This window comes from Larimichthys crocea, chromosome XVIII, assembly GCF_000972845.2.
Source record: "Larimichthys crocea isolate SSNF chromosome XVIII, L_crocea_2.0, whole genome shotgun sequence".
NCBI lineage: Eukaryota > Metazoa > Chordata > Actinopteri > Sciaenidae > Larimichthys > Larimichthys crocea.
Window position 1 is genome coordinate 1,163,167 of NC_040028.1, and position 21,893 is coordinate 1,185,059.

General features: G+C 40.2%; 1 protein-coding gene across 1 annotated transcript; it reads right to left on the reverse strand.

The window, feature by feature from the left end:
* Positions 1-169: 169 nt before the first annotated feature.
* On the reverse strand, positions 170-4,521 carry LOC104938478 (homeobox protein DBX1-B). The gene is made up of 4 exons (XM_019274490.2): positions 4,057-4,521; positions 3,609-3,692; positions 798-1,000; positions 170-605 (listed from the first exon to the last, which is right to left on the reverse strand). The coding sequence occupies exons 1-4, from the start codon at positions 4,424-4,426 to the stop codon at positions 300-302; spliced, it is 963 nt and encodes a 320-aa protein (XP_019130035.1). The 5' UTR covers positions 4,427-4,521; the 3' UTR covers positions 170-299.
* Between the last annotated feature and the right edge of the window lie 17,372 nt (positions 4,522-21,893).

The following is a 21,893-nucleotide window of genomic DNA, read 5'->3' on the forward strand; positions in this document are numbered from 1 at the left end:
AAAGAATACAAGTATGTAAAAAAAGAACCATTTTATATTTAAGGATTTCAGCAAACATGTCAATCTACAAATATCTAAGAGCTCAGTATATCTTATTCACTGTATATATACATATACTGAACTACATATAAAAGTCATATAAACAACACTGTACAGAAATATGGCACTGAGGGGAAAAGAGAGGATTCAAGCACTTCTGGTGTTTTCTTCCGTTTGCCAACTGCTTTCTTTGACCTGCCATCCTTCAAAGCTTGACAGTGTCTCATTTAAGTGGACTGAAAAAATAATGTCTGAATCTTCTATGAAACTGTGATTTCTTCTCCGTCTGACTCGGAGAGCTCTGACTGTTTGCTGGACTCTGACGGAGAAGGACTGTGATGATGATGATGATGGTGGTGGTGAAGATGTGACTCCTGGCTGTCCAGCTGCAGTTGGTTGGTGGGTCTGTCCAGTCTGTGGCAGTAGGTGCTGCCTACATCAGTAAGGTCTGGGTGGGGGTTGGTTTTGGTGGGGAGGGTCTGCTGGCGACAGCCCCCTGTTGACAGCAGCTCCCTCTCCTTAGAGTTCCTCCATTTCATCCTGCGGTTCTGGAACCAGATCTTCACCTTCACAGGACACAGAAAAAACAGTCCATCAACATGACTGACGTCCTCACCTCTACTAACCTCATCACAGCTGTTTTTGGTACAAATGCACAGAAATTTTTTTGTGCCAGGGCCACTGACAGGACCTCAGAGGGTTCAATGCACTGCAGTATCAGAGCAACGGAGCATAAATAGATCGTCTTTAGTGTGTACCTGGGAGTCTTTCAGTCCCAGTTTACTGGCCAGTTTCTTCCTGTCTGGTTTGCTGATGTATTTCTGCTTCTGGAAAGTTCTCTCCAGGGCCTTCCTCTGGAGGTCTGAGAATACAGCCCGCCGTAGCATGCCCCTCCTGGGCTTCCCCCTCGGGGCCAGAGGCCATGAAAACGTTCCGGGCATGGGAACTACAGATGAGGAAGCTGGAGAGACAAAACACAAGAGAGAGTTAAGATTTAAATAGCCATCTCCGTTTGATGGGATTTTGTGGACAAACACTGGACCGTGGATTGTTGATGCATCCTGTCACTGGCTAAGTGAATGAAATTTGTTAAGGCCCTCGAGGCCCCTGTGCACCTGGACTTTTCCAGGTGCTCTGGTCAAAGGTCTGAGGTCCCCCAGTAAATGATAAGTTCAAATTTCTGTAAAAAAAAACAAAAAACTTCCTGGTACAGAGAACAGAATTCTAGTGCTGCACTGAATCTTTGATGTATTCGATGTTTATTCCAACAGTCACAACCCCAGAAAGTAGTCGGGTTGGTGTTCACTGATTTTGATTGATGATATGGTTACATGCTTTACATCTCCATCCAGATAAAATTCTTTAACAATTCATAAAACATTAATAAATGAGCAATTACTATTAAACTTACAATTCATAATATAATATAATATAATATAATATAATATAATATAATATAATATAAATATAATATAATATAAAATTCTGTCCTCTGTTAAGGTAAATTGTTATTAATATATCTTTAGTCTGACATGTTATAATGTGTTAAAAAGTTTATATTAAACATAAAATTTCAATTGTGGATTGAATTCATTCATTTTCTCAGCTTCTTAGTAGAAGGGCAGTTTGAATAGATACAAGTTTAAATTTCAGTGGTGACCAGTGGCTTTTATGCTGATTCATGCTGAGCTCTGCTCAACGTGGATTTTTGTGAAAATATTCTACATCCGTCAGTGTTTCCCTCATCGTCTCACAGGCTCCCTGACGCTGCCCATAATATACTTGTTCTGCCTGAAATCTGCTGTTTAAAAGCCCAATTTGTCCATTGGTGGAAACAGAGCCTATGCTAATTAGACGGCCTCTCCAAAGCTCGGCTCACACTGCCTCTAATGAAGCATGAAGTGGGATTGTATGGGCTGCAAATGCATAGAGAAAGGTGATTGTGTTGTAATGAATTGAGTGGAAAAGGCCGTCGACAGGCCAGTATATTACAGGCCCATTAAAGACAGGTCAGCATAATGTAGCGCTGTTAGAGAGGCTCACTCAAGAGCTCAGGCCTGTTCACACTGTCACACACACACACACACACACACACACACACACACACACACACACACACACACACACACACACACACCTGCTTCTCAGGGTTACTACAGAAACTCTGAGTAAATATGCAACACACAGATTTATTTTGATAAACTCAGGCTCAGAAAATTAATCAAATTAATTTAACAAATCATGTGAGCAACAACCTCAATCTTTAAGGAGTGTGTGTGTGTGTGTGTGTGTCTGCATGGGTGTGTGTGGTTTTGGCTCCTATTGGTCATGGTGCTGGGAGCTTTGTGGGCAGGCAGAGGGGCTTGGTGGGAAAACGACAGCGCATGAAGAGGCCCTGAGTTCCTGAGCTGGGAAGATACCCGCCTCACATTTAGACCATGACAAACGGCACTAATATATTTAGAGCGTGACAAACTGGACTAATTTGTAGATTAGGACAACTGGTGCTAATGTCAGCAGTCAGTGCGTCGCCTAAATAGGCCTTCAAATTGGCAGAGCTGATTCCATGCTGTCCAGGGTATTCCCATGCTAAAAGGCTGATGACGTCTCTGATCGTCCGGCTGAGATGTCAGCGTCCACAAGAGCTGTCAAACTGTGTGTGTGTTTTCACACACAATTTCAGAATGTGTGAAATACACACTTTTTGGACTGACCGTGCAAATATGCCAAAATTGTACATTTGAAGGTTTGTTCAGTTTGAACATTTTAATACACAGAAGTCTCCTGTGGACGATTCACATCATCATTTGTGAATTAACTTTTTAATATCCATCCATCCATCCATCCATCCATCCATCCATCCATCCATTCATCAGTAGCTATAACCACTTATCCTTTAGAGGGAGGAGGGGGCTGGAGCTGATCCTAGCTGAATCTGGACATCCTGAACAGGTCACCAGTCACTCACAGGACTAATTAATGAAAATGTTCACTGTCAGGCACATGTGGTGGCACCATGACCTATTCACCAATATTACAAACGTGTTACTTCTTAATTCTTGTTATTTAATTATTGTATGGCTTCTGTTTAGTAACATTTATATACTAGAGTAACACTGACCTGTAAATGAGCATGAACATGGAAGTCACAGTTTCCAAACTGCTTTTGAATTTATTATTTTAGTCTAATGACCACAAGTTTTAATCTTTTAGGCTGAAAATGTTGTGATGCTTTTTGTTTGCTCATCGCTGACATGTTGGCTGAAGAAGAGGAAAATGGAATTCCACTGACTGAGGAGATTTTTATGCAGACCAAAGTGCAGAAAGTGAGCTGTGAAAGGCAAAGTAACAGTTGAGTCATCCAGGGTGTAACTATTGAAACATTTATTCTACCTTTCTTTACACATCATCCTATTTCCTCTCTGTTTTTTCTCTCAAAGGATAAAGGGAAAACTATGTATTTAATAATATCAGTATCAGAACATAGCTAGATAGATAGCTAGATAGATAGATAGATAGATAGATAGATAGATAGATAGATAGATAGATAGATAGATAGATTCACCAACCTGTGAAGTAGGAAGCTCTGATGAAAGGATGGAGGCCTCCATCAAAGAAAGGCAGCGGGAGGGACTTTGTCTGAAAACTCTGGACTGGAGCAAACGGAGAAAACAAACTGACTTCACATCTGTTCAATGCAGGAGAAACTATATATATAGTATAATAATTCTATAAACATATTTTTATATGCATATCATAAATGTAAGGAATTCCTATTTGTTAACAAATATAGTAAGTTAGTTTTATTTGCTGCTAAATATTTATCAACAGAATCAGTACATGGTATATAGTATTATATATATTCAGTATTCTGATACACTGTGTCAGTTTGTCCTTATAACAAACAAATGAATGAATAAATATGTAATAACTCAATATTTCGTCATATCTGATCATGTGCTGTAACAGCAGCTGTAGTTGTCATATTAATCACAGGCTGACCATCATCACACTCACCGCTCCGTGTGGACGGCGCCAGTATCGCACTGACACCGAACTTGAGGTAGCCGGAGTCCGTGCAGGCAGTCTGCGGAGAGCCGGGACCACCGTGGCTCTGGTGGCCGGAGCTCTGAAGCACTGACCGCTCTGTGCTGGGTCCCACTGTCCGAGCTGAAACGTCCGGCCCCTGGATAAACGGCAGAATGTCCCCGGGACTTCTGGAAGAGAAAGCCCGGTGTATGTAGCTGACAGGCTGGCTAAACCGGAGAAGATCTTCCACTAGAAAGCCTGAAGGGAGTGACCGGTTGAGGGGCGAGGAGAGAGCCGCAGGAGGACGCAGTAAGCCTGGGTAGAGAGGAGGCGGCAGGGCGCTGCAGGGAAACATCATGGTGATGGAAAAACCCAAACAACACACACTCTGTACTCTGTGAGCTCTGATGAAGAGGTTTTATACAAGGCAGTACTGGCTGCACACACACACACACACACACACACACACACACACACACACACACACACATGCGTGCACGCACACACACACACACACATGCGTGCACGCACGCAAACTCAACGGTGGGCTGTGGATGGTGGGCTTCACGAGGCTCTTTGAACACAGAGTTCAGGGTGAGGGGATTGGTCAACAGTCCCCTAAATCAGCTGTGATTGGAGCTCCGACACACACCGTGATCTGACCGCAAACCTGCTGCTCAGAGCGGGTTGATTTTTCATTTTTCATTTCATTTTTTCATTCATGAAAAATGAGGCAGAAACGACTTGAAAGCATCCTGAAGTGATCCAGAGGAGATCACCATGAGACCACAACCTCCACATCAAGTCACACACAATCAGCTCATCATCCACATGAATGTCAGGTCTTAACATAATAAATAATATCTCACATAAATAAATATTTATATTCTAATATTTTCACCATCATCATCAACAACACCTCGTACTGTCAGCAGTGGGGTGTGTCTGTGGGTTGAGGTGGCCTATTCCGCTTAAAACGATTTGCAGAGACAGAGACTTAAAGTCAGCTTTCTTCTGATCGCCTTTGATCACGTTGATCGTCTCAGTGTCTCCCGGTGACTTCAATGAGTGTAAAATGAGTCAAAGTTCAGAATCACACAGAACACCCACTGCCCCTGAACGCCCCATGCTCACTTCAATGGACGAAGTCGTCATCGAAATGATGTCAGAGGAGAGAGTCCGAGAAAAACATGAGAGACAGATGTTTTTAAGTTTTCAGAAAGTTTATGTAGAAATATGCAAATGAGGCAGACACAAAGTAATGTTATGATATTATATAGATTATATATATATATATATATAATCATGAATGTAGAGTTTAAGCATTTTCTTTCCACTAGTCTAAGCACAGCAGATTTGTTTTACTGATGTTTATATGATCTACCTTCAGAGCACAGTGGCAGAGAACAGCCAGTGCACTAAATATCTGGACCAGTTATTTGAATTTGGGTTTACTCCTAATTTAGGTGACTTGACGCGAGGTGTTTTCTCTTTAAGCTTTTGTCTTTAAACCAAAATGACAAACTCTTCTCTAGTTAGAAAAAAACAAAACCAGCGTTACAGATTTGTCAGACATCACCCTGACCTTTGACCTTTTCCTAAAAGCAGAGAATCATAAACTCGCAGGGTTTTTATGGAATAGGTCGGTTGTGTTTATAAAGTGCAGTTGATGAGCTTCAGATAGACAAAGGTGAGCAATGGACAAAGGAGCTTTTCTTTCTCTTTTTGAGATCTGGTCGAGGACTCGAGGGGCAAAGATGTGAGTCCCTCAGGGCTTCGATAAGACCTGTGACTAATGGCATTCTAGCACGTGCTGCTCTCCCTCTGTGGTCATCTTCCATGTAGCCTATTTTTCTGAAACAAGCGTCATTTCTCACAATCTGTCTGCAGGCTTCAGGACACAGGAAGCTCTGAATAATCTGAACTGTGAACTGAGGTCCGAGCTCTCTGCCCGGGGCACTCTTTAAGTTACAACTAGAGGAGCTTATTTTACTCAAACAAACAGAAATGACAGCAGTTATGTAACATGTGCCTTGTCCTTTATGTCCTTTAGCTCTGCAGCACCCAGAACAAAACACACTTGCACTGCCATGAATAACAGTTAAATAAACTAATAACTTATTAATTCAGTACTTTAGGAGACAATATGAAAGGTCAACAGCAACTTTTCTATCAACACTTTTCATTGGAACTTCTCACATTCTATTTTATTATTATATTATTATTCAGAGATGCTGTTTCTGATTTTGTTCAATGATTAAACAATAAACTAGCAATCAAACAATACAATGTCATCCTCCAAAACAATCTGTGGAAATGTGCCTAAACAACAACTCACTGGAAGAAAGAAAATCCATTTCATTATTTTAATTAATTATTTTTCTATTTTCAGTAGACTGCCCTGTAGAAAAAAAAGGGAACAAATATTAAAATATATGAACAATAAAAAAAAACAACAACAAACCATAAAACATAATTTACTCAGTTGTCCAGACTTTACAGATATCATTTGTCTGCTGGTCTCAGACTCCAGCAGCATCACTCAGTCGTCAGTTGAGAAGCTTCGGTGAACAGCAGCACTCATTTTTAAAGAATTCCAGTTAATTGAACTGAGTAAGCGCTCTGATCACCCCCTGGTTCAAATCTACATGCATTTAAATGCACCTCACTTCGGTGTAATCTTGTAAACTCATTTTGGAGGAGTCATGATGAACTGATCCACTCTTCAACAAAAGGAGGCAATCATTAAATGTGCTGCAGATTTGCTGAGTGGCAGTCCTGCCGGGAAATACGACACCTTAACCAAAAGCTCTCTCAGAGAAATAGTTGCGTTCAAAGCATTTTATTCCTTCAGAAAATCCCTCTATTGTATTGAAGTGGAGCAGATGGTTCCCTGGGAGGGAATATGGGCATCAGCAGAACTAATTTCTCCTCCTGGTCTGACAGACAGACCGGCCTGTTGCTCGATTCTTAACCAGCACAACAGCTGTTGGTGAATTAAACACCAGTTAAGACTCATTTTAAAGCCATTAGCATCTTGAAGTCTTACAAGATGAACCCTCCCTCAACTGATTACACATGCAAAGAGGGGAAAACAACCAAGGCCGTGTCTATGGTGACGTAATAACCAGTTAAGACTCATGTCAGAGCCTTAAGCCACCAAGTCTTAACAAACATAAACAAATAAGCAGACAAAATGTCGATGCATATGAACTGCAAAACACTTTGCAATGTTCCACAGGAAACTGTCCTTTCCCACATTCCATCAACACTGCCAGTGTTCATTCAATTAAAAATAATAAATTCATTTAGTATTGTAAAATTGAAGTCATTACTTAAAAATAATATCTACACTATGACTAAGTAAAGCTTCATTTTAAATTTTCTGTGATTATGCAGTTCAAGAAATATTATTGAAGGCTAACAAAGGAAAACGACTTGAACTACACATTAGTAGATTTGTTTCAGCTATGATAGATCATCTTTTATTTTAATATGAAAAATAATTGAGAATATGAAATAAGAATATAATAAATGTTTGTGGTTCTTATTTCTTACGTTTTTATTCCATCATAAAACAGTAATAATTCATTACATTTGTCGGTTACCATTAGACAAAAAAACAAACAAAAGTAAAACATGCTAACCTGCTATGCCAGCCCAGTTTGTATATTTTGATTTGCTCCTTCACAAAAGAGTGTTTCAATTAATAATAATGGTCATGACCTGGAAGAAGAAAGCAAAAGATAAATTGTGTAGAGTACAGTAATTATTAATGTTCAACTGAATTGTGCTTTGCGCTGCATTAGGCCACAGTCATACAAATGTGCAGCTAATTGACAGTTGAGCTGACCAGAGTTGGTAATAAAAAATCCTATGTAACTGTATAACTGTATAAAAAGTGCAGAAAGGGATCAATTCATTTGTTTATATTAATACTAACAACATTAATATGAAGTGTACTTCAGTATAGTAACATCAATACCGCAACAAACATGAGTCTCTCTCTCTCTCTCTCTCTCTCTCTCTCTCTCTCTCCTGACCGTTTCCAGGCAGTGTGGAACAGAGTGGATTAGTGGGGCCTTCGATGTTGAAGTGCGGCAAAGAGCATTAAAGCCATATTAACTTTCCATTAAACATCACCTCACTCTGTCGAGGGAGAGAGAGACACAGCCCTGGGACAAAGCTGCACAGAGAGAGAGAGACAGTGTGTGTGTGTGTATGTGTGTGTGTGTGTGTGTGTGTGTGTGGCACCTGTTCTCTTGTTCACTTCACTGTAAGGAAACAGTGCTGATTGAATGACATTACAATGTTACATTTAGACTCACTGTAGTTTTGTCATGTTTAATATCACTCCCGCAGTCTGTGAAGTCTTTGTTAATGTTTCCAAAATGATTTAACAACCCATAACTTAAGAAAAGAATACCGTATTCTCTGTGAGGGGCAGGTTTATTTTATTGTGATGGAATAAGCTTTTGTTTGTTTCAAGAACTGTTTAAAGATTATTGCTTTAGTCTGAGGTAAACAAAGGAAGTTTTAAACCTGCACTAATCAATGATTGTTACATGACGTCATGTGAAATGTGTCACTCAGTGGAATACCAGAAAGAAATATCACTAACTCTGCTGTTGTGTTTGAATGTCTTTCAACTCCATGTTCTGGTTTTATGGCCTTCCTTTATGATTCAGTCTCACCTTTATCATCAGCCTAGTTTTCAGCAGCAGCAGGCATCTGTTTTCTCCCTGATAATCTTGCTGTAAACTACCTGCCAAGAAGTAGATGCTTTTCTGGTGGAGACCAAACCAGAGCTGAAATGAGATGAGGAGTGACGTGTTTCTTTATGTGCTTTTTTTAGACACACTGAATCTAGTAGGCAAGTGCTTTGGTCCAGACTGAAATATCTCAAGATGGAGACCTATAAACACAGACAACATAGTCCTCAGAGGATTAACCCTAATGATGAACCCTTCCTTTGATGCCACCAGCAGGGAAAAGTTTTCACTTATATATTAACCTCTTGTGGGCACAAACTGGCACAAAATTTGGTACAGACATTAATGACTCCAGATAAGTCTTTATGATTTTGGCCACGCTTTGACTTTTCTCCTAGCATCACCATAATGTAGACAGTAATGCTTGTTAATGAAGTGTCAACTACGCTGTTAACAAAGTGTAATGTCTGGGTAGCTTCTGAACCCGGCCACAGTGGGGCTGGTGGGGTTTCCAACATTGACTAGAATGGCCGTGTATAACTGTGGCAGCCACGGAACATCCCTGATCAGTGGAATTTTGCTTGGATCGCACTCTCTGTGGCTGAAATTCTTTGTAAACTCTCCATCATCATTATTACTTCACTGTTGTTGAATTATTCACAAGTTCAGCTTGACTAAAGTATCATTTTCATTTTATGAAAGTGACACTGTGTGCATTCAGTGCACGCGATTCAGGCTTACACAAGAAATCTCAAGAGAAAAAACCTTTCCCACAATTGAATATTAATTTCTACAATTTAATCAGTTTTTTTTTTACTTATCAATTATATATTTATTATATTCAAATTTAGAACATTTGTTGTCAGCCCCTGTCTCTGTAACATCTGAATGTTAGCATTGTTTGTTAGCATACTGATGTTTTGTTTTGTTTCTATTCACTATGGTGCTGTTTATTCTGAATAAATGCCTGGGAATTTTTGGCCAAACGAATGAAAGTAGAACTGTATTGGCAATCTAATAAAAAAAGAATAAATAAAGCTCTCACTTTAAGGTTTTGTGTTGTTTGTTTTAAATCTCCTTCACAGCTGTAAAGCAATATGAGATTTTCCAAAAAGAATGTCTGGACGCTTAAATGAACATCATTGTAACGTAGCCGCTCACCAGCGACCAGCCTCCATGAATTTTCATCAAGCCGTGTGAGAGTGTGAGAACGTCCTCAGCAGACTGAATCCGTACAATAAAAGTAAAACTTGACCGAAGCGATTAGCCCGTGTTGCTGACAAATATGAGAAATTGCTTGCCTCAGTGTCCCCATCACTGCTTCGGGACACTTGTGACATAGAGCACGCTCACTGAATGCTCATTAGTTGTAGATTGGTCATGGGAGCTCAGAGCAACACATTGCTGTGCTAACAATCTTTCCCATTATAAGAGCTTCCATTCTTCCATTCACAGCCCATTCTGCTCTAATCTTATTGGAGTCTCATAATGTTCTGCGGCCCTTCAGCGGGAGGCTTAAAGCACCTGGCAGGTTGTTAAGAGGGGAGCTTGTAAATGCCTGTGGTTAAAATGAGCTCTGGGGCCCAAACACAAGCCAAGCACTGCCGGGGAAGAGGAGGAGGGGGACCGATTTGGTTGTCAAGTCTAGTTTACATTTTTGTCAGTTTTGTCAGTGCAGTGGGGAAAAAGTAAGTGTTGCTTCAGTTTACTTACTTCTGTTTTTTTCTTGTGCTAGTCAGACAGTGATTTGGACCAGGCGTCCCGAGCAAGAATATTCAGGTTTAGGAACCACATACTAAATGACACCATACAGCAGTCAAAGTTTGCTGTACTGTATATTTGTTTTAGCCTAACAGTGACTGTAATACGTTTTTTTTTTTGGTTTGTTTTTTTTATAATAACGGATGTAATAATAATGTGAAAGAGGTGGAATTATCACCTGAAAACGCAGCTCCCCAAGAAGTTTTGCAGAACTTTATAGTGAATTTAAGCTCATTGTTGAGCTGCTGGTTCTGCAACTTTACTGTTTTGGTTAACTCTCATTGCTCTCATACACGGTTTACAGTGAAAAAGCTCTAAAAAGCCACTGTACACTAACTGCCCAGCAGAAGACACATTTAGGGACTACCCAGACAACAGACCAATATTAAATTAAACTGAATCAGTGCCGATGCATCAATAAATTAAATCAACGTAGTTCAACATTAAAATATAACAATGTAACAATAATATCGATTTTTCATCAGGTTTGCACCCTGAAATAATGTTATTTCAATGATGAAAAATAGATCAAGACAGACATAAAATCAATGTTAGTTCAGCTTCAATCAACTGCTGTTTTATCATTAAACCAACATTGAAAAAACATTAATTAAACCAATTTCCAGATAGTAGACCAACACTGAATCAACATTGAATCAGTGTTGCCTTTATTACTAATTATTCAACCTCAACCAAAATGATGATCCTGATGGAATTTCAACATTGAATATTGCCATGCTATCTTGGTAGCCAGTGAACATAGTGGAGCTTTTAATTCAATTCAATTTTATTTATAGTCTATACAGACCATGTCTAGACCATATTCTTTATAATATTATGTACAGAGACAAAAAATTGCCATCCTGAGCAAGCACTTGTGTGACAAGGACAAGGAAGAACTTCCTTGAGGTGGCTGAGTTCAGAATTTAGCATCTAAAGAGTCAGATATTGCTTTCAGGAGTTGGTAGAGGCAAAAGACAGAGCCAAAAGAGAGTGAATACTGGACTGAAACAAGACTAAAAGTGAAAGTGGAATGATATTGCTTCATAACTGTTGAACTGTTTGCTAACCATAATTCCCTGTATAAACTGAGAAAATGATGATGCTGTTCACAACACATTTCTACTGTCCCAAAATTGACAAACAAAATGTGTTATTGCAGGTTTAATGTAATGTCTAATGTTATTGGTTTGCATTTATGGTGATGATAGGAGTTTTTTGTGATATACAGAAAAAAAAATGCTGTTTCCATGAGTAACATATTTTGCATCATCTGTTAAACATCTAAACATTCTAATAACTCAAATTGCATAAAAACCTAAGTCTAATCAAGTCTAGACTGTACTCTTTATGATATTATTTACAGAGACCAACAATTTCACCACTCCCTCCTTCTAAACTTCCTTTAACAGGCAGAAACCTCGAGCAGAACCAAGCTAATTGGTGGACAGTCATCTACTAAGACCAAATATATATATTGAACATTGTTGTTTGTTTGCGGTTTAACTTTTTACTGGCCTAGTGAAAACCAGAGGGCAGATGTATAAATTATGTGTACCACACATAAACTGTTAATGAAAGCAGAAAGTGCAGTGATCTGATGGAGGACATGAAATAGAACATGTAAGTAACTTTATAATAGGACATTGTTTTATTGTTGCAGTCTACACAGCATTCAAAGGCACAGTTATTAACTTCATTTTAGATTAGCCTGTGCGTACACATTTCTGTATTTGTGTTTTCATACAGCTTTGGTTGTGAATCTGGCCCACAAGCTCGAGACCAACATCTGTGACTTCATGGCTGCAACAATAGAGTTGGTGGATATCATGTATTAGGTAGATGATGTATTGATGCAATAGCAAAAATATTCAAACTCAAAAATGGTGGTTCCACTTTATTATTTCTTTACTATAATTATTATTATTATTATTATTATTATTATTATTATTATTATTATTATTATTATTATTATTATTATTATTATTATTGTTGTTGTTGTTGTTGTTGTTGTTGTTATTATTATATCAATGAGTGGCATCAGGACTTTGGCTCTTTATAAAGACCTTGTGGAGCTCCAGGGCTCCTTTTGAGAGTCACTAAAAAACAAGGTTTTTTTGGGGCTGAATGTAGTCAGAGTTATTCCAAAATACACGGTGCACTGCTACTTCTACATTCAACATAGATTGTTCAGTCATATGTCACGAGATCAACAATCATCCTCTATGGACCTAAAACTGATTTGACTGTGATTATCACTTGCATGTAAAATGTGCGTATTGAAACTGAAAATTTCTTTCCACACATACTTCCTGTCTCAGTGCTGTGTGTATATTATTATATCAATAGCTATTCATTCCCTTGGCTAGCTTGGGTCTTTTGGGTAGTTCAGAGGTTTTTTTTAGAGAGCCTGGGGAAGCACCTCATCCAAAAGCCTGGATTAAGCCGGGCCGGTGAGTTGAGCATAGGGTTGAGGGCAGAGACTCATTGCTAGCTGAGGTGAAGAGACCAAGGTTGATGCTAGGCTTGAAGATGAATAAGGCCAGTCTTATTTCTGAGGCGGGCTGAATACAAGGACGCCAGCACAGCACTGCATGGCTAGCAGGTATTGAGGCGGGCCACGCCGCATAATTGGATTGAACGCTGGCCATGGTATTTATGTCACTTCTCGTCTTGTCAATCCCATAACAGGCATGGCAACGGCGTGGGGATCTCCCATGGTGACGGGACTTTGCCTTATTCAGATTGAATGGAGAGAAAAGAGCCAAGCCTCATTTAATTCACGTTTAATTCTCACTCAAACCGTTTTAAGGGCTGATGTTATTTGCATAACAGGGAAAAAAAAGAGACTCTGCCTTTTCAGTGTCCCTGTGTGTGTGTGTGTGTGTGTGTGTGTGTGTGTGTGTGTGTGTGTGTGTGTGAGAGAGAGAGAGAGAGAGAGAGAGAGAGAGAGACAGAGAGACAGAGAGAGACAGAGAGACAGAGGGTGAACAGGAACAGTGTTGTAATTGAAAGTGTATAGTAGGCTTATATATGCATATGCTGAGGGACAAGCGTTCTCACACGGATCAGCACACAGAGAGTTTCTGTTGCAGCACACTCATGCGTACCGCTGTTTATCTATACATTCAAATCATTTATGTGATGGCATCTCAACACAGTTACATCTCTCCATTGTTAGACCTCCACACTGAACTAATACAAAACTATTTTAGCCTTACAGAACTTATTTCACTTATTTCAAAATATCACACCTGTGATACAGTGCAAAAAAAATGTTAGGATTAGAGTAGGATCCATTAGAGGCCATAGCAACACTACCTGGAAAGTCACATGATTCAATCACACGAAATATTTGACATTGACTCAAAGCAAACAATTTAATTTAGTTTAACCTGAAAAGTTTATTTAAAAAAAACAACCACCTTTTAAAGGTTGGAGCAATCTAATTATTTTAGGTTGAAGCAAACTAATTATTTTAGGTTAGAGTAAACTAATTATTTTAGGTCAAATTTAAAAATAAATGCGTTTAATACATTTTGTTTAACACATATTTACTGTTCCATAAATTGATAACACTGAACATCTGTTTCAAATGTACGAAGATAAACAGTCTGCTTCAGCTGAACACCAGGAATGAGACTGATGTAATCAGAAGACAAATCATTGAGTTGCAATAGTAGCACAACTCCAAAGACATCATGCAGTACCCATGGCAAATTTACCAGGACATGCATTTTTTAAATCAGTTGTAAGCCTTATTGTCAGCTAAACACATGATCAATTGCTGCCCTAGTTGATATTTTCACCTTGCTGCACACACTACCTCACCTTAATCTGTGAGGTCTAACAACATCTGTCTATGGCAAAAAACTCGTGACATCACAGATTGTGGTGGGGCAGTGTGTGCAGCAGGGTAAAAATATCAACCACTAGTGCAGCATATGGACCATGTGTTTAGTTAATCTTTAAATACAACAAATTTGACATAATGGCTTACACAAAAATACTTTGACCCCACAAATTTGTTATATAATTCAAATTGTCACTTGATGACATCACATTTGTAGTAATATTGAATTGGGAAGGTTTTTTCTGACAGAACACATTTAACCCTAAAACATCCTAAAATATAATTACATGCTATTATGGCAACATTTTACGCCTGTTTCAAATGTATATGAGAAGAACAGACTCTTTCAGCTGAACACCAGAGACAAATCCTGGAACTGCTCCTCAGACAGTGAATAGTGGAACTCCTAAGACACAGAGTTTCTGATTCAATGCTGTAAGCTCTACATTTAAATACAACTAATTTAGGCTTAATAGCTCAAACAAAAACTCTGAGCCCACAAAGTTGGTGCTTTAAGTATCACTAACTTGATGGAATCATCAGTTGGGAACATTGAAATAGGAACATGCTTCTGACAGGAAACATTATCCAAATAATTTTCTTCAAGGGTTTTAAGATGACTGAAGCTCCTGGCCCTCTCCATTGGTCTGAAAATCTATCCTATATGCCATACAAATCTGTGCATACGCTGCAATAAGTCGCTCCAGTTGTCTAGAACACCCGGCCTACTTCGGCCTTTGAGGCTGGTAGTGTACGAACACGGGCAGTCCTACTTGTAAATGCAGCCATGTAAGGACCCAAAGTCTTGAAGTAATTTCTACACATTTTTTGAGAACACTCAGCCTACTTTGGCCTTTGAGGCTGGTAGCCATCGAACTTGGGCAGCCACATTTGTAAATGCTGCAGTGAAAATGCAACTTCTTATAGAAAGGATCCAAAGTCTTGGCTGTAGAAACTAGAGACTTTTGGGGTCATCTTTTTTCCATCAAGCTCCATCAGGACCTTTTGCACAAATTCAAAGGTGAACTGCAGCTTTTTCGGATATTTTAGGTTGAGTGTGTATATGAGCCCAAAGAACATGGCAAAAGCTGTTGCAACCGAGGGCATGAGGACTCTGTTCCTTTGATGACAATCTTAATGCCTTTAGGTGGATAGAGAGGATCCTCTTTCTCAGTGATAAAGATCGCCATGGTTGTCTGTTCCAGTTCTTCAACCTTATTTTCCTGCATAAAAAAAAGAAGAAAAAATCATAAGATCATAATGCGCCAAGCTTGTATACACTCTGAACTTTCAAAACTTGAATAGGCGCATATCAAACAAATGTTTATTACAAGGGGTGTGACGAGATTAAAAGTGACAAGATTTTTCTCACACAGTGAAAAACAAATATATAACTGATAACGTGCACTCGCGGAGTGAATCAACTCCGTCCAGCTTATGCAACACCAGCATACGACGTGATCTAAAAACTGAAGCGCATCCTTGCTCTGTTTGGGACTGTGAGCTGCACTTTATCAGAGGTGCTGGAGTTAACGTGTGTAGATTTGTGGTGAGATTTCTGCCTGATCAGAAGTGTTTTCTCTAGGGCTGCACGATATTGGAAAAAAATTGACCTTGCTATATTTTTCTATTCTGCGACATATGGATATGGAGTTCAATTGCTCTATTTGAAAAGAATTTAGCATCCTAAAATTATTGGGCTTATTTTGTAGAGAAAAATGCATAGAAAATAAAAATAAATTAGCTGAGGATTATTTTTTTAGTCTGAAGCTTTTCTTGAGTGCAAACCATCCTTTCTTGTCACGAATCCCCAGCCAGGATGACTGTTTGTCTTGTTTGTGTGTGGTTGTTTGTTGTCTGTCTTCTCCTGGCAGTGCTTGAGGGGGCGTGCCTGCAACTGAATACTCTCACCTGGCTGACATCACCTCATTACCTCATCACCTCACATGCTCCTCTTCAACTGCTGGCAGTATTTAAGGAGCAGCCACACAGCCAGTCTCCGCCGGATCGTTGCCAAGTATTGTGTATGCTACAGCTTTCTACCCCGAAATCCTACTTTGTATTAGTAACTGCCTGTTTCTGCCAACCTCCTGCTGTCTGTTTTTGCCCGCCACTAACCACGTCTCTCTGCCTCAGGGATCAGCCTACGTCTCGTGTAGCCGCCGTGTGGATCTCCACCCTTCAAGCCTGCCAGCCGACCACTCTCTGATTGCCCCCACCTCTGGACTCCCACACTTGCCTACCTGCTCCCTTTTCATCTCACGCGTTCACTCTCTGATTCAATAGACCATTGCACTCTAACCCACTTGTTCCGGTCTGTTTCTGGGTCCTCCGCTGAACCGTGACATTTCTTGAGCCTGATTGTCTCATTAGCAACAAACTGTGTGTATCCAAGAGCCCTTAAATTGGAGTAAAAGTAATATAGTAATGTAACAAGTAACGTAACTAGTTACTCCTAGCACCCAGTAATAAGTAATGTAATATTATTACTTTTTAAAGGAGTAATAAGTAACTAGTAACTTATTACAATTTCTGAGTAACTTGCCCAACACTGATGATGATGTTATTCTTGTTATATTCTGATTTATTTATTTATTTTTCTGGACATGTCAGAGAACACAGATCTGTGGGAGAGATTCTGAATGTGCAGAAAGTTTTGTGTAGAAAACCTGCTGAAACACAGGAGCTATTAAAGTCCAGGATTTTATAACTGAATTAAAATTTTTGATTTAGTTTATCACTGAGGTGAAAAATGCTAGAATCACGTTTAAAGAGGTTACTTCCCCAAAATTGACATATCTGAAAGCAACACAGAATGCCTGAGATCCTTATTGCATTATATTCTGTTATAGTGTTAAAATCTAATCTCTCTGTTTATTACATATGGCTGTTAGTCTGTTGGTGTTAACTGTGTGAGCAAGTGAGAGCCCTTACCTGGTATTCTTTGATGAGGTACTCAACAGGTTCGCCCAGGTAGATCATCAGAGATTTGAGGATGCATTCTCTTCTGATGGTGATGTCCACAGTCTGAGTAAGAAGAGTTACAATTAATTAAAATTAAACAATCAATTCAGCCATGGATCTCACTGATACACAGCTTGTTCATAGATACCTCATATAAAACCTGCAAGGTCTTCCCTTGCTCCTGATGACCTCTAGCAGTTTGGTGGAGTGCTTGACCAACTGTGCCAAGAACTTTGTCTCCAAGGGAACTGTTGTAATTCGCATGAACTCTGCATTGATCTAAAAAGTAGAGCATACAGAAAGAAGTTCCATGCCTGTGAAACCACTACAGGCCAACAATTAAGTCAGTAAATGAATGGGTGACTAATGTATCTGAGATGCTTTGCATCTAAAAACCTACCTCTTCCATCTGAAAAAGTGCAGACCATCCCTCGAAGACGTCTTCAATGCTCGGCTTCTTATGCACAATTTCTGTCTCCGGTATCCAAACGTCTTTGCCATCTTTTCATTTATTGCTTGTCTGTTGTTTCTTTTCTGTAGTTCTGCCAGCAGGAAAATCCTCTCTTGTTCCAGGCTTTCTGGAGTCTCACCACTTGGCAAGGGTGGAAAATGACCTCAGCTCGTCTAGGTCTCTTCAAATTCTTTGCTGGGTAGGCCTCCTCTGGAGACTTGGATTTCAAAGAATTCACAGTGAGCTCTGCAGATGTTCCGTGTGTCCTAAGTAGAGTCCGGTAGTTGGCCATTTTTACCTCGAGCCTTTGTTTCCATCCATAGCCCTCATTTAAAGATCCTGGTTCTCTCAGGCAGGGGTGTTTCCTTGTCAATGCCTCAGCAACATCACTGAAGTCAGCATCTGTAGTGTATGCATAAGAGAAGAGTGGGATTGGGAACACTTTTGGCCACTGCTGTGTTCTTAACATGTCTGAGGAACAGCTGCTAAGAAGTATGGTGTCATCTTTATGTGCAGATCCTGAGGAGGACTCAATTACTGATTAAATTCTGACCTTAAACATGTATGTATCTTTTGAAAGTAATCACCCGCATCCCCCTAACTGTGTAGTTAGCCAATGGATATGGATGTGTCAGTTCGTTTCGGCCACGAAGTTCCACCTCTTTCGTAGGACACATTTTCAGTTCATAGGCTCTGTAATGTTCCCTGTACCACACACTCAGTTTTCTGACAATGAGTGGCTTATCAAATCATATCAAATCAAATCAAATCAAATCAATTTTATTTGTATAGCCCAAAGTCACAAAGTACATTTGCCTCAGAGGGCTTTACAATCTGTACAGGGAGTGACACCCTCTGTCCTTAGACCCTCGGTTCGAGTGAGGAAAAACTTGCTCACAAAAACCCTTTTAACAGGGAAAAAATGTGGAAGAAACCTCAGGAAGAGCCACAGAGGAGGGATCCCTCTCCCAGGACGGACAGATGTGCAATGGATGTCACGTGTACAGGACAAATCAACACAAACATATTGTACAATGACTGATAAAATGGCAATGAATTATAATGAATGATAAAAATGATTACAGTAATAGATATGGTAGTAATAATGACAGTAATAATATATGTAGTGGGCGTCATGCAGGATCACAGCAGCAGCCACGATCCACGAGAACCTGCTGGACGACAGAGCACAGAAACTCCGGGGAAGTTTGGTTAGTAACATGCATTAATGAGACATGTCCACAGATGGAGAGATATGGAGAGATATGGAGAGATATAGAGATATATATATAGAGAGAGTGAGATATAGAGAAATATAGAGAGATATATATATAGAGAGAGAGATATAGAGAGAGAGTGAGAGAGAGAGAGAGAAAGAGAGAGAGAGAGAGAGAGAGAGAGAGAGTTTTCGGTAAGGGAGATGTGTGCATCTTCAACCAATACCGTGCCTGGCTAGGCATAACCCTCGGTGGGGTCCCCCGGCAGTGTAATCCTATGGCAGCATAACTAAGGGATGACCTGAGCCAGCCCTAACTATAGGCATTATCAAAAAGGAAAGTCTTAAGTCTATTCTTAAAGGTGTTGACCGTGTCTGCCTCCCGAACCCAGAAAGGTAGTTTGTTCCACAGAAGAGGAGCCTGATAGCTGAAAGCTCTGGCTCCCAATCTACTTTTGGAAACTATAGGAACCACAAGGAACCCAGCGTCCTGAGAGCGCAGTGTTCTAGAGGGGTAATAAGGTATTATGAGCTCTTTTAGATAAGATGGTGCCTGACCATGAAGAGCTTTGTAAGTAAGGAGAAGAATTTTAAATTCTATTCTATCCTGTACAACAATCATCTGGATTATTTCAGTAAATTCTGGCAGCCCTGCCAATGAGCCATGTGCAAGGATCATTCCATTCCTGTAGTTAAGGCCACTGTTATGCCACGGGAAATATATTTTGAAAAAGGGGGTTTTATTTTGACAGTCATTTCTGAGACTTTGGTATGATGTAACTTCCCGTTCCTGGAAGTAGCTAGTTTTCAGCTGTTCAAGGTGAAGGACACATGTCAGCTCAGCTCCTCTGAAACTGTATCTTTCCATTTGGTGTGGCATTGCCAGTAAGTACATTTGAGTTGATTTACCTGCAGAAAGAAGTGGTTAATAAATAGATTAATAGTTTAGTTGATCTTTTTATGGAAAAATAAGTTAATTCATGTGTGCAGTATATGTACTGGAAATGGTTCATGACTCAGCTAAATGTTAGCTATTCTTTTGTGTCAATTACCATAGACCTAACTAGCATGGAAGCTAAGCTAAGTATAACATTTAGTTACCTACCTGTTTTACCTATCTATGTAGATATTTCGATACTTACCTAATTATTTTATACTTACCTGCTGTATTTGTATTTGTTTCAGTTTTACCTTCTTTTCAATAAACCTCGCTAACTACAAGACCTGCCTCTTCCTTGGGGGATTTGTTGAAGAGATGAGTTTAGCTGGCTGTTGGCTTTAAGAACAGTACAGTAAAATGGCAGCCTCTCATCAGAAGATGGATGAAGATAAAGAGGTTAAGCGAGAGCTTTCTGCGCAGGAAGTGCAACTAAAGGACACTGATGAACAGAGTTTGGAGGTTAGATCCCAGCTATCCAGCTCTCACAGAACCAAAGGCTCACGGGCTTCAGCTATTAGCATGGCAGCTGCGCAGGCACGGGCAGATGCAGAAGCAGCTAAGGCTAGAGCAGCCTACAGCAGGAAAGAAAAGGAGCTAAAAATCGAAAAAGCTCGCCTAGAAGCTGAGTTGGATGCACTCAATCAAGAGAGAGATGTAGATGCAGCTATTGCTAAAGCACTTGTCATGGAAGCCGCTGCTGCTGAAGGAAGCTCTCGTGGTAGCTTGGCAGATTTTGAGTCATTACCGAAGGAACAGAATGCGCGAGAAAAGGTCAGCGAATATGTTGCTAAGCACACTCATGTACAAGATAGTCAGTTAGAAGAAGGATCTGATTTAACTCCTCAATCACCACGCTACCTGCCCAACCCAAGCACATTCATAGGCACAGTGCTTCCACTCCAGCACAACCGAGCACCCTTCCAGACGATGGGACACAGCAACGCCTCAGCCTACAGCATGCACATATGCAGCCTCCTGTATCGCATTAGACCGACAGAGAGCAACATATGTCACAGCCTAACACCTCGTATTATCAACACCCACATGGAGTCAACCAGCCTCTCCCCAAAAGAGAATCAGGAGTTAGTTCTTACTCACTACACCATCCGCCCAGCCAGGATGTAAATGGCAACATATCAGATCTAGCTAAGTTCCTGACAACGAGTCAGCTGGTTACAAGTGGGCTGAGTCGCTTTGACGACCAACCTGAAAACTACCTCAGCTGGAGGTCAACATTCACCAGCGTGTTACAGGGTTTGGATATCTCAGCCAATGAGGAAGTTGACCTTCTCATTAAATGGCTAGGCCCTGAGTCAAGTCAATTAGCACGCAGGATGAAATCGGTTAGTATCGGCCACCCATCTGCTGCTCTCAGATTGATATGGACCAGGCTGGAGGAACGACATGGAGCTCCAGAAGCCATTGAGAAGGCACTGTTCGCTAAACTGGATAACTTTCCAAAGATTTCCAACCGAGACAACTCCAGGCTTAGTGAGCTGGCAGACTTGGTGCTAGAACTTGAAGCCGCAAAACAAGACAGCTACCTCCAGGGCTTAGCATACCTGGACACAGCAAGAGGAGTCGGTCCCATTGTGGAAAAGTTGCCATTCAATTTACAAGAGAAATGGATGACGTATGGATCAAAATATAAGGAAGAGAAAAGGGTTGCATTTCCACCATTTGTAGTGTTCTCTGACTTCATTAGGAGGGAGGCCAAGGCAAGAAATGACCCAAGTTTCAATGCCTGTAGCTCCGCAGCACCTACCTTGAAAAAGGAAAAAACAGGAAACCTGAATATCAAAAACCAAGTCACAGTTCACAAAACCAACGTTTCCAAGGAAACAACAGAAACTAGGACAAACCAAATAGAGGACCCAAACGTACACTGCCCGATACACAAGAGACCCCATCCATTGAGAAAATGCAAG

What these genes read in the sequence shown, in the direction of transcription:
- LOC104938478 (XM_019274490.2), bottom strand. Translation starts at nt 4,426, where the DNA reads ATGATGTTTCCCTGCAGCGCCCTGCCGCCTCCTCTCTACCCAGGCTTA. An exon ending in CAGAGCTTCCTACTTCACAG is followed by an intron (nt 1,001 to 3,608) that starts GTTGGTGAATCT and finishes TTGTCTCTCCAG; the next exon opens with CTTCCTCATCTGTAGTTCCC. An exon ending in TGGGACTGAAAGACTCCCAG is followed by an intron (nt 606 to 797) that starts GTACACACTAAA and finishes TGTCCTGTGAAG; the next exon opens with GTGAAGATCTGGTTCCAGAA.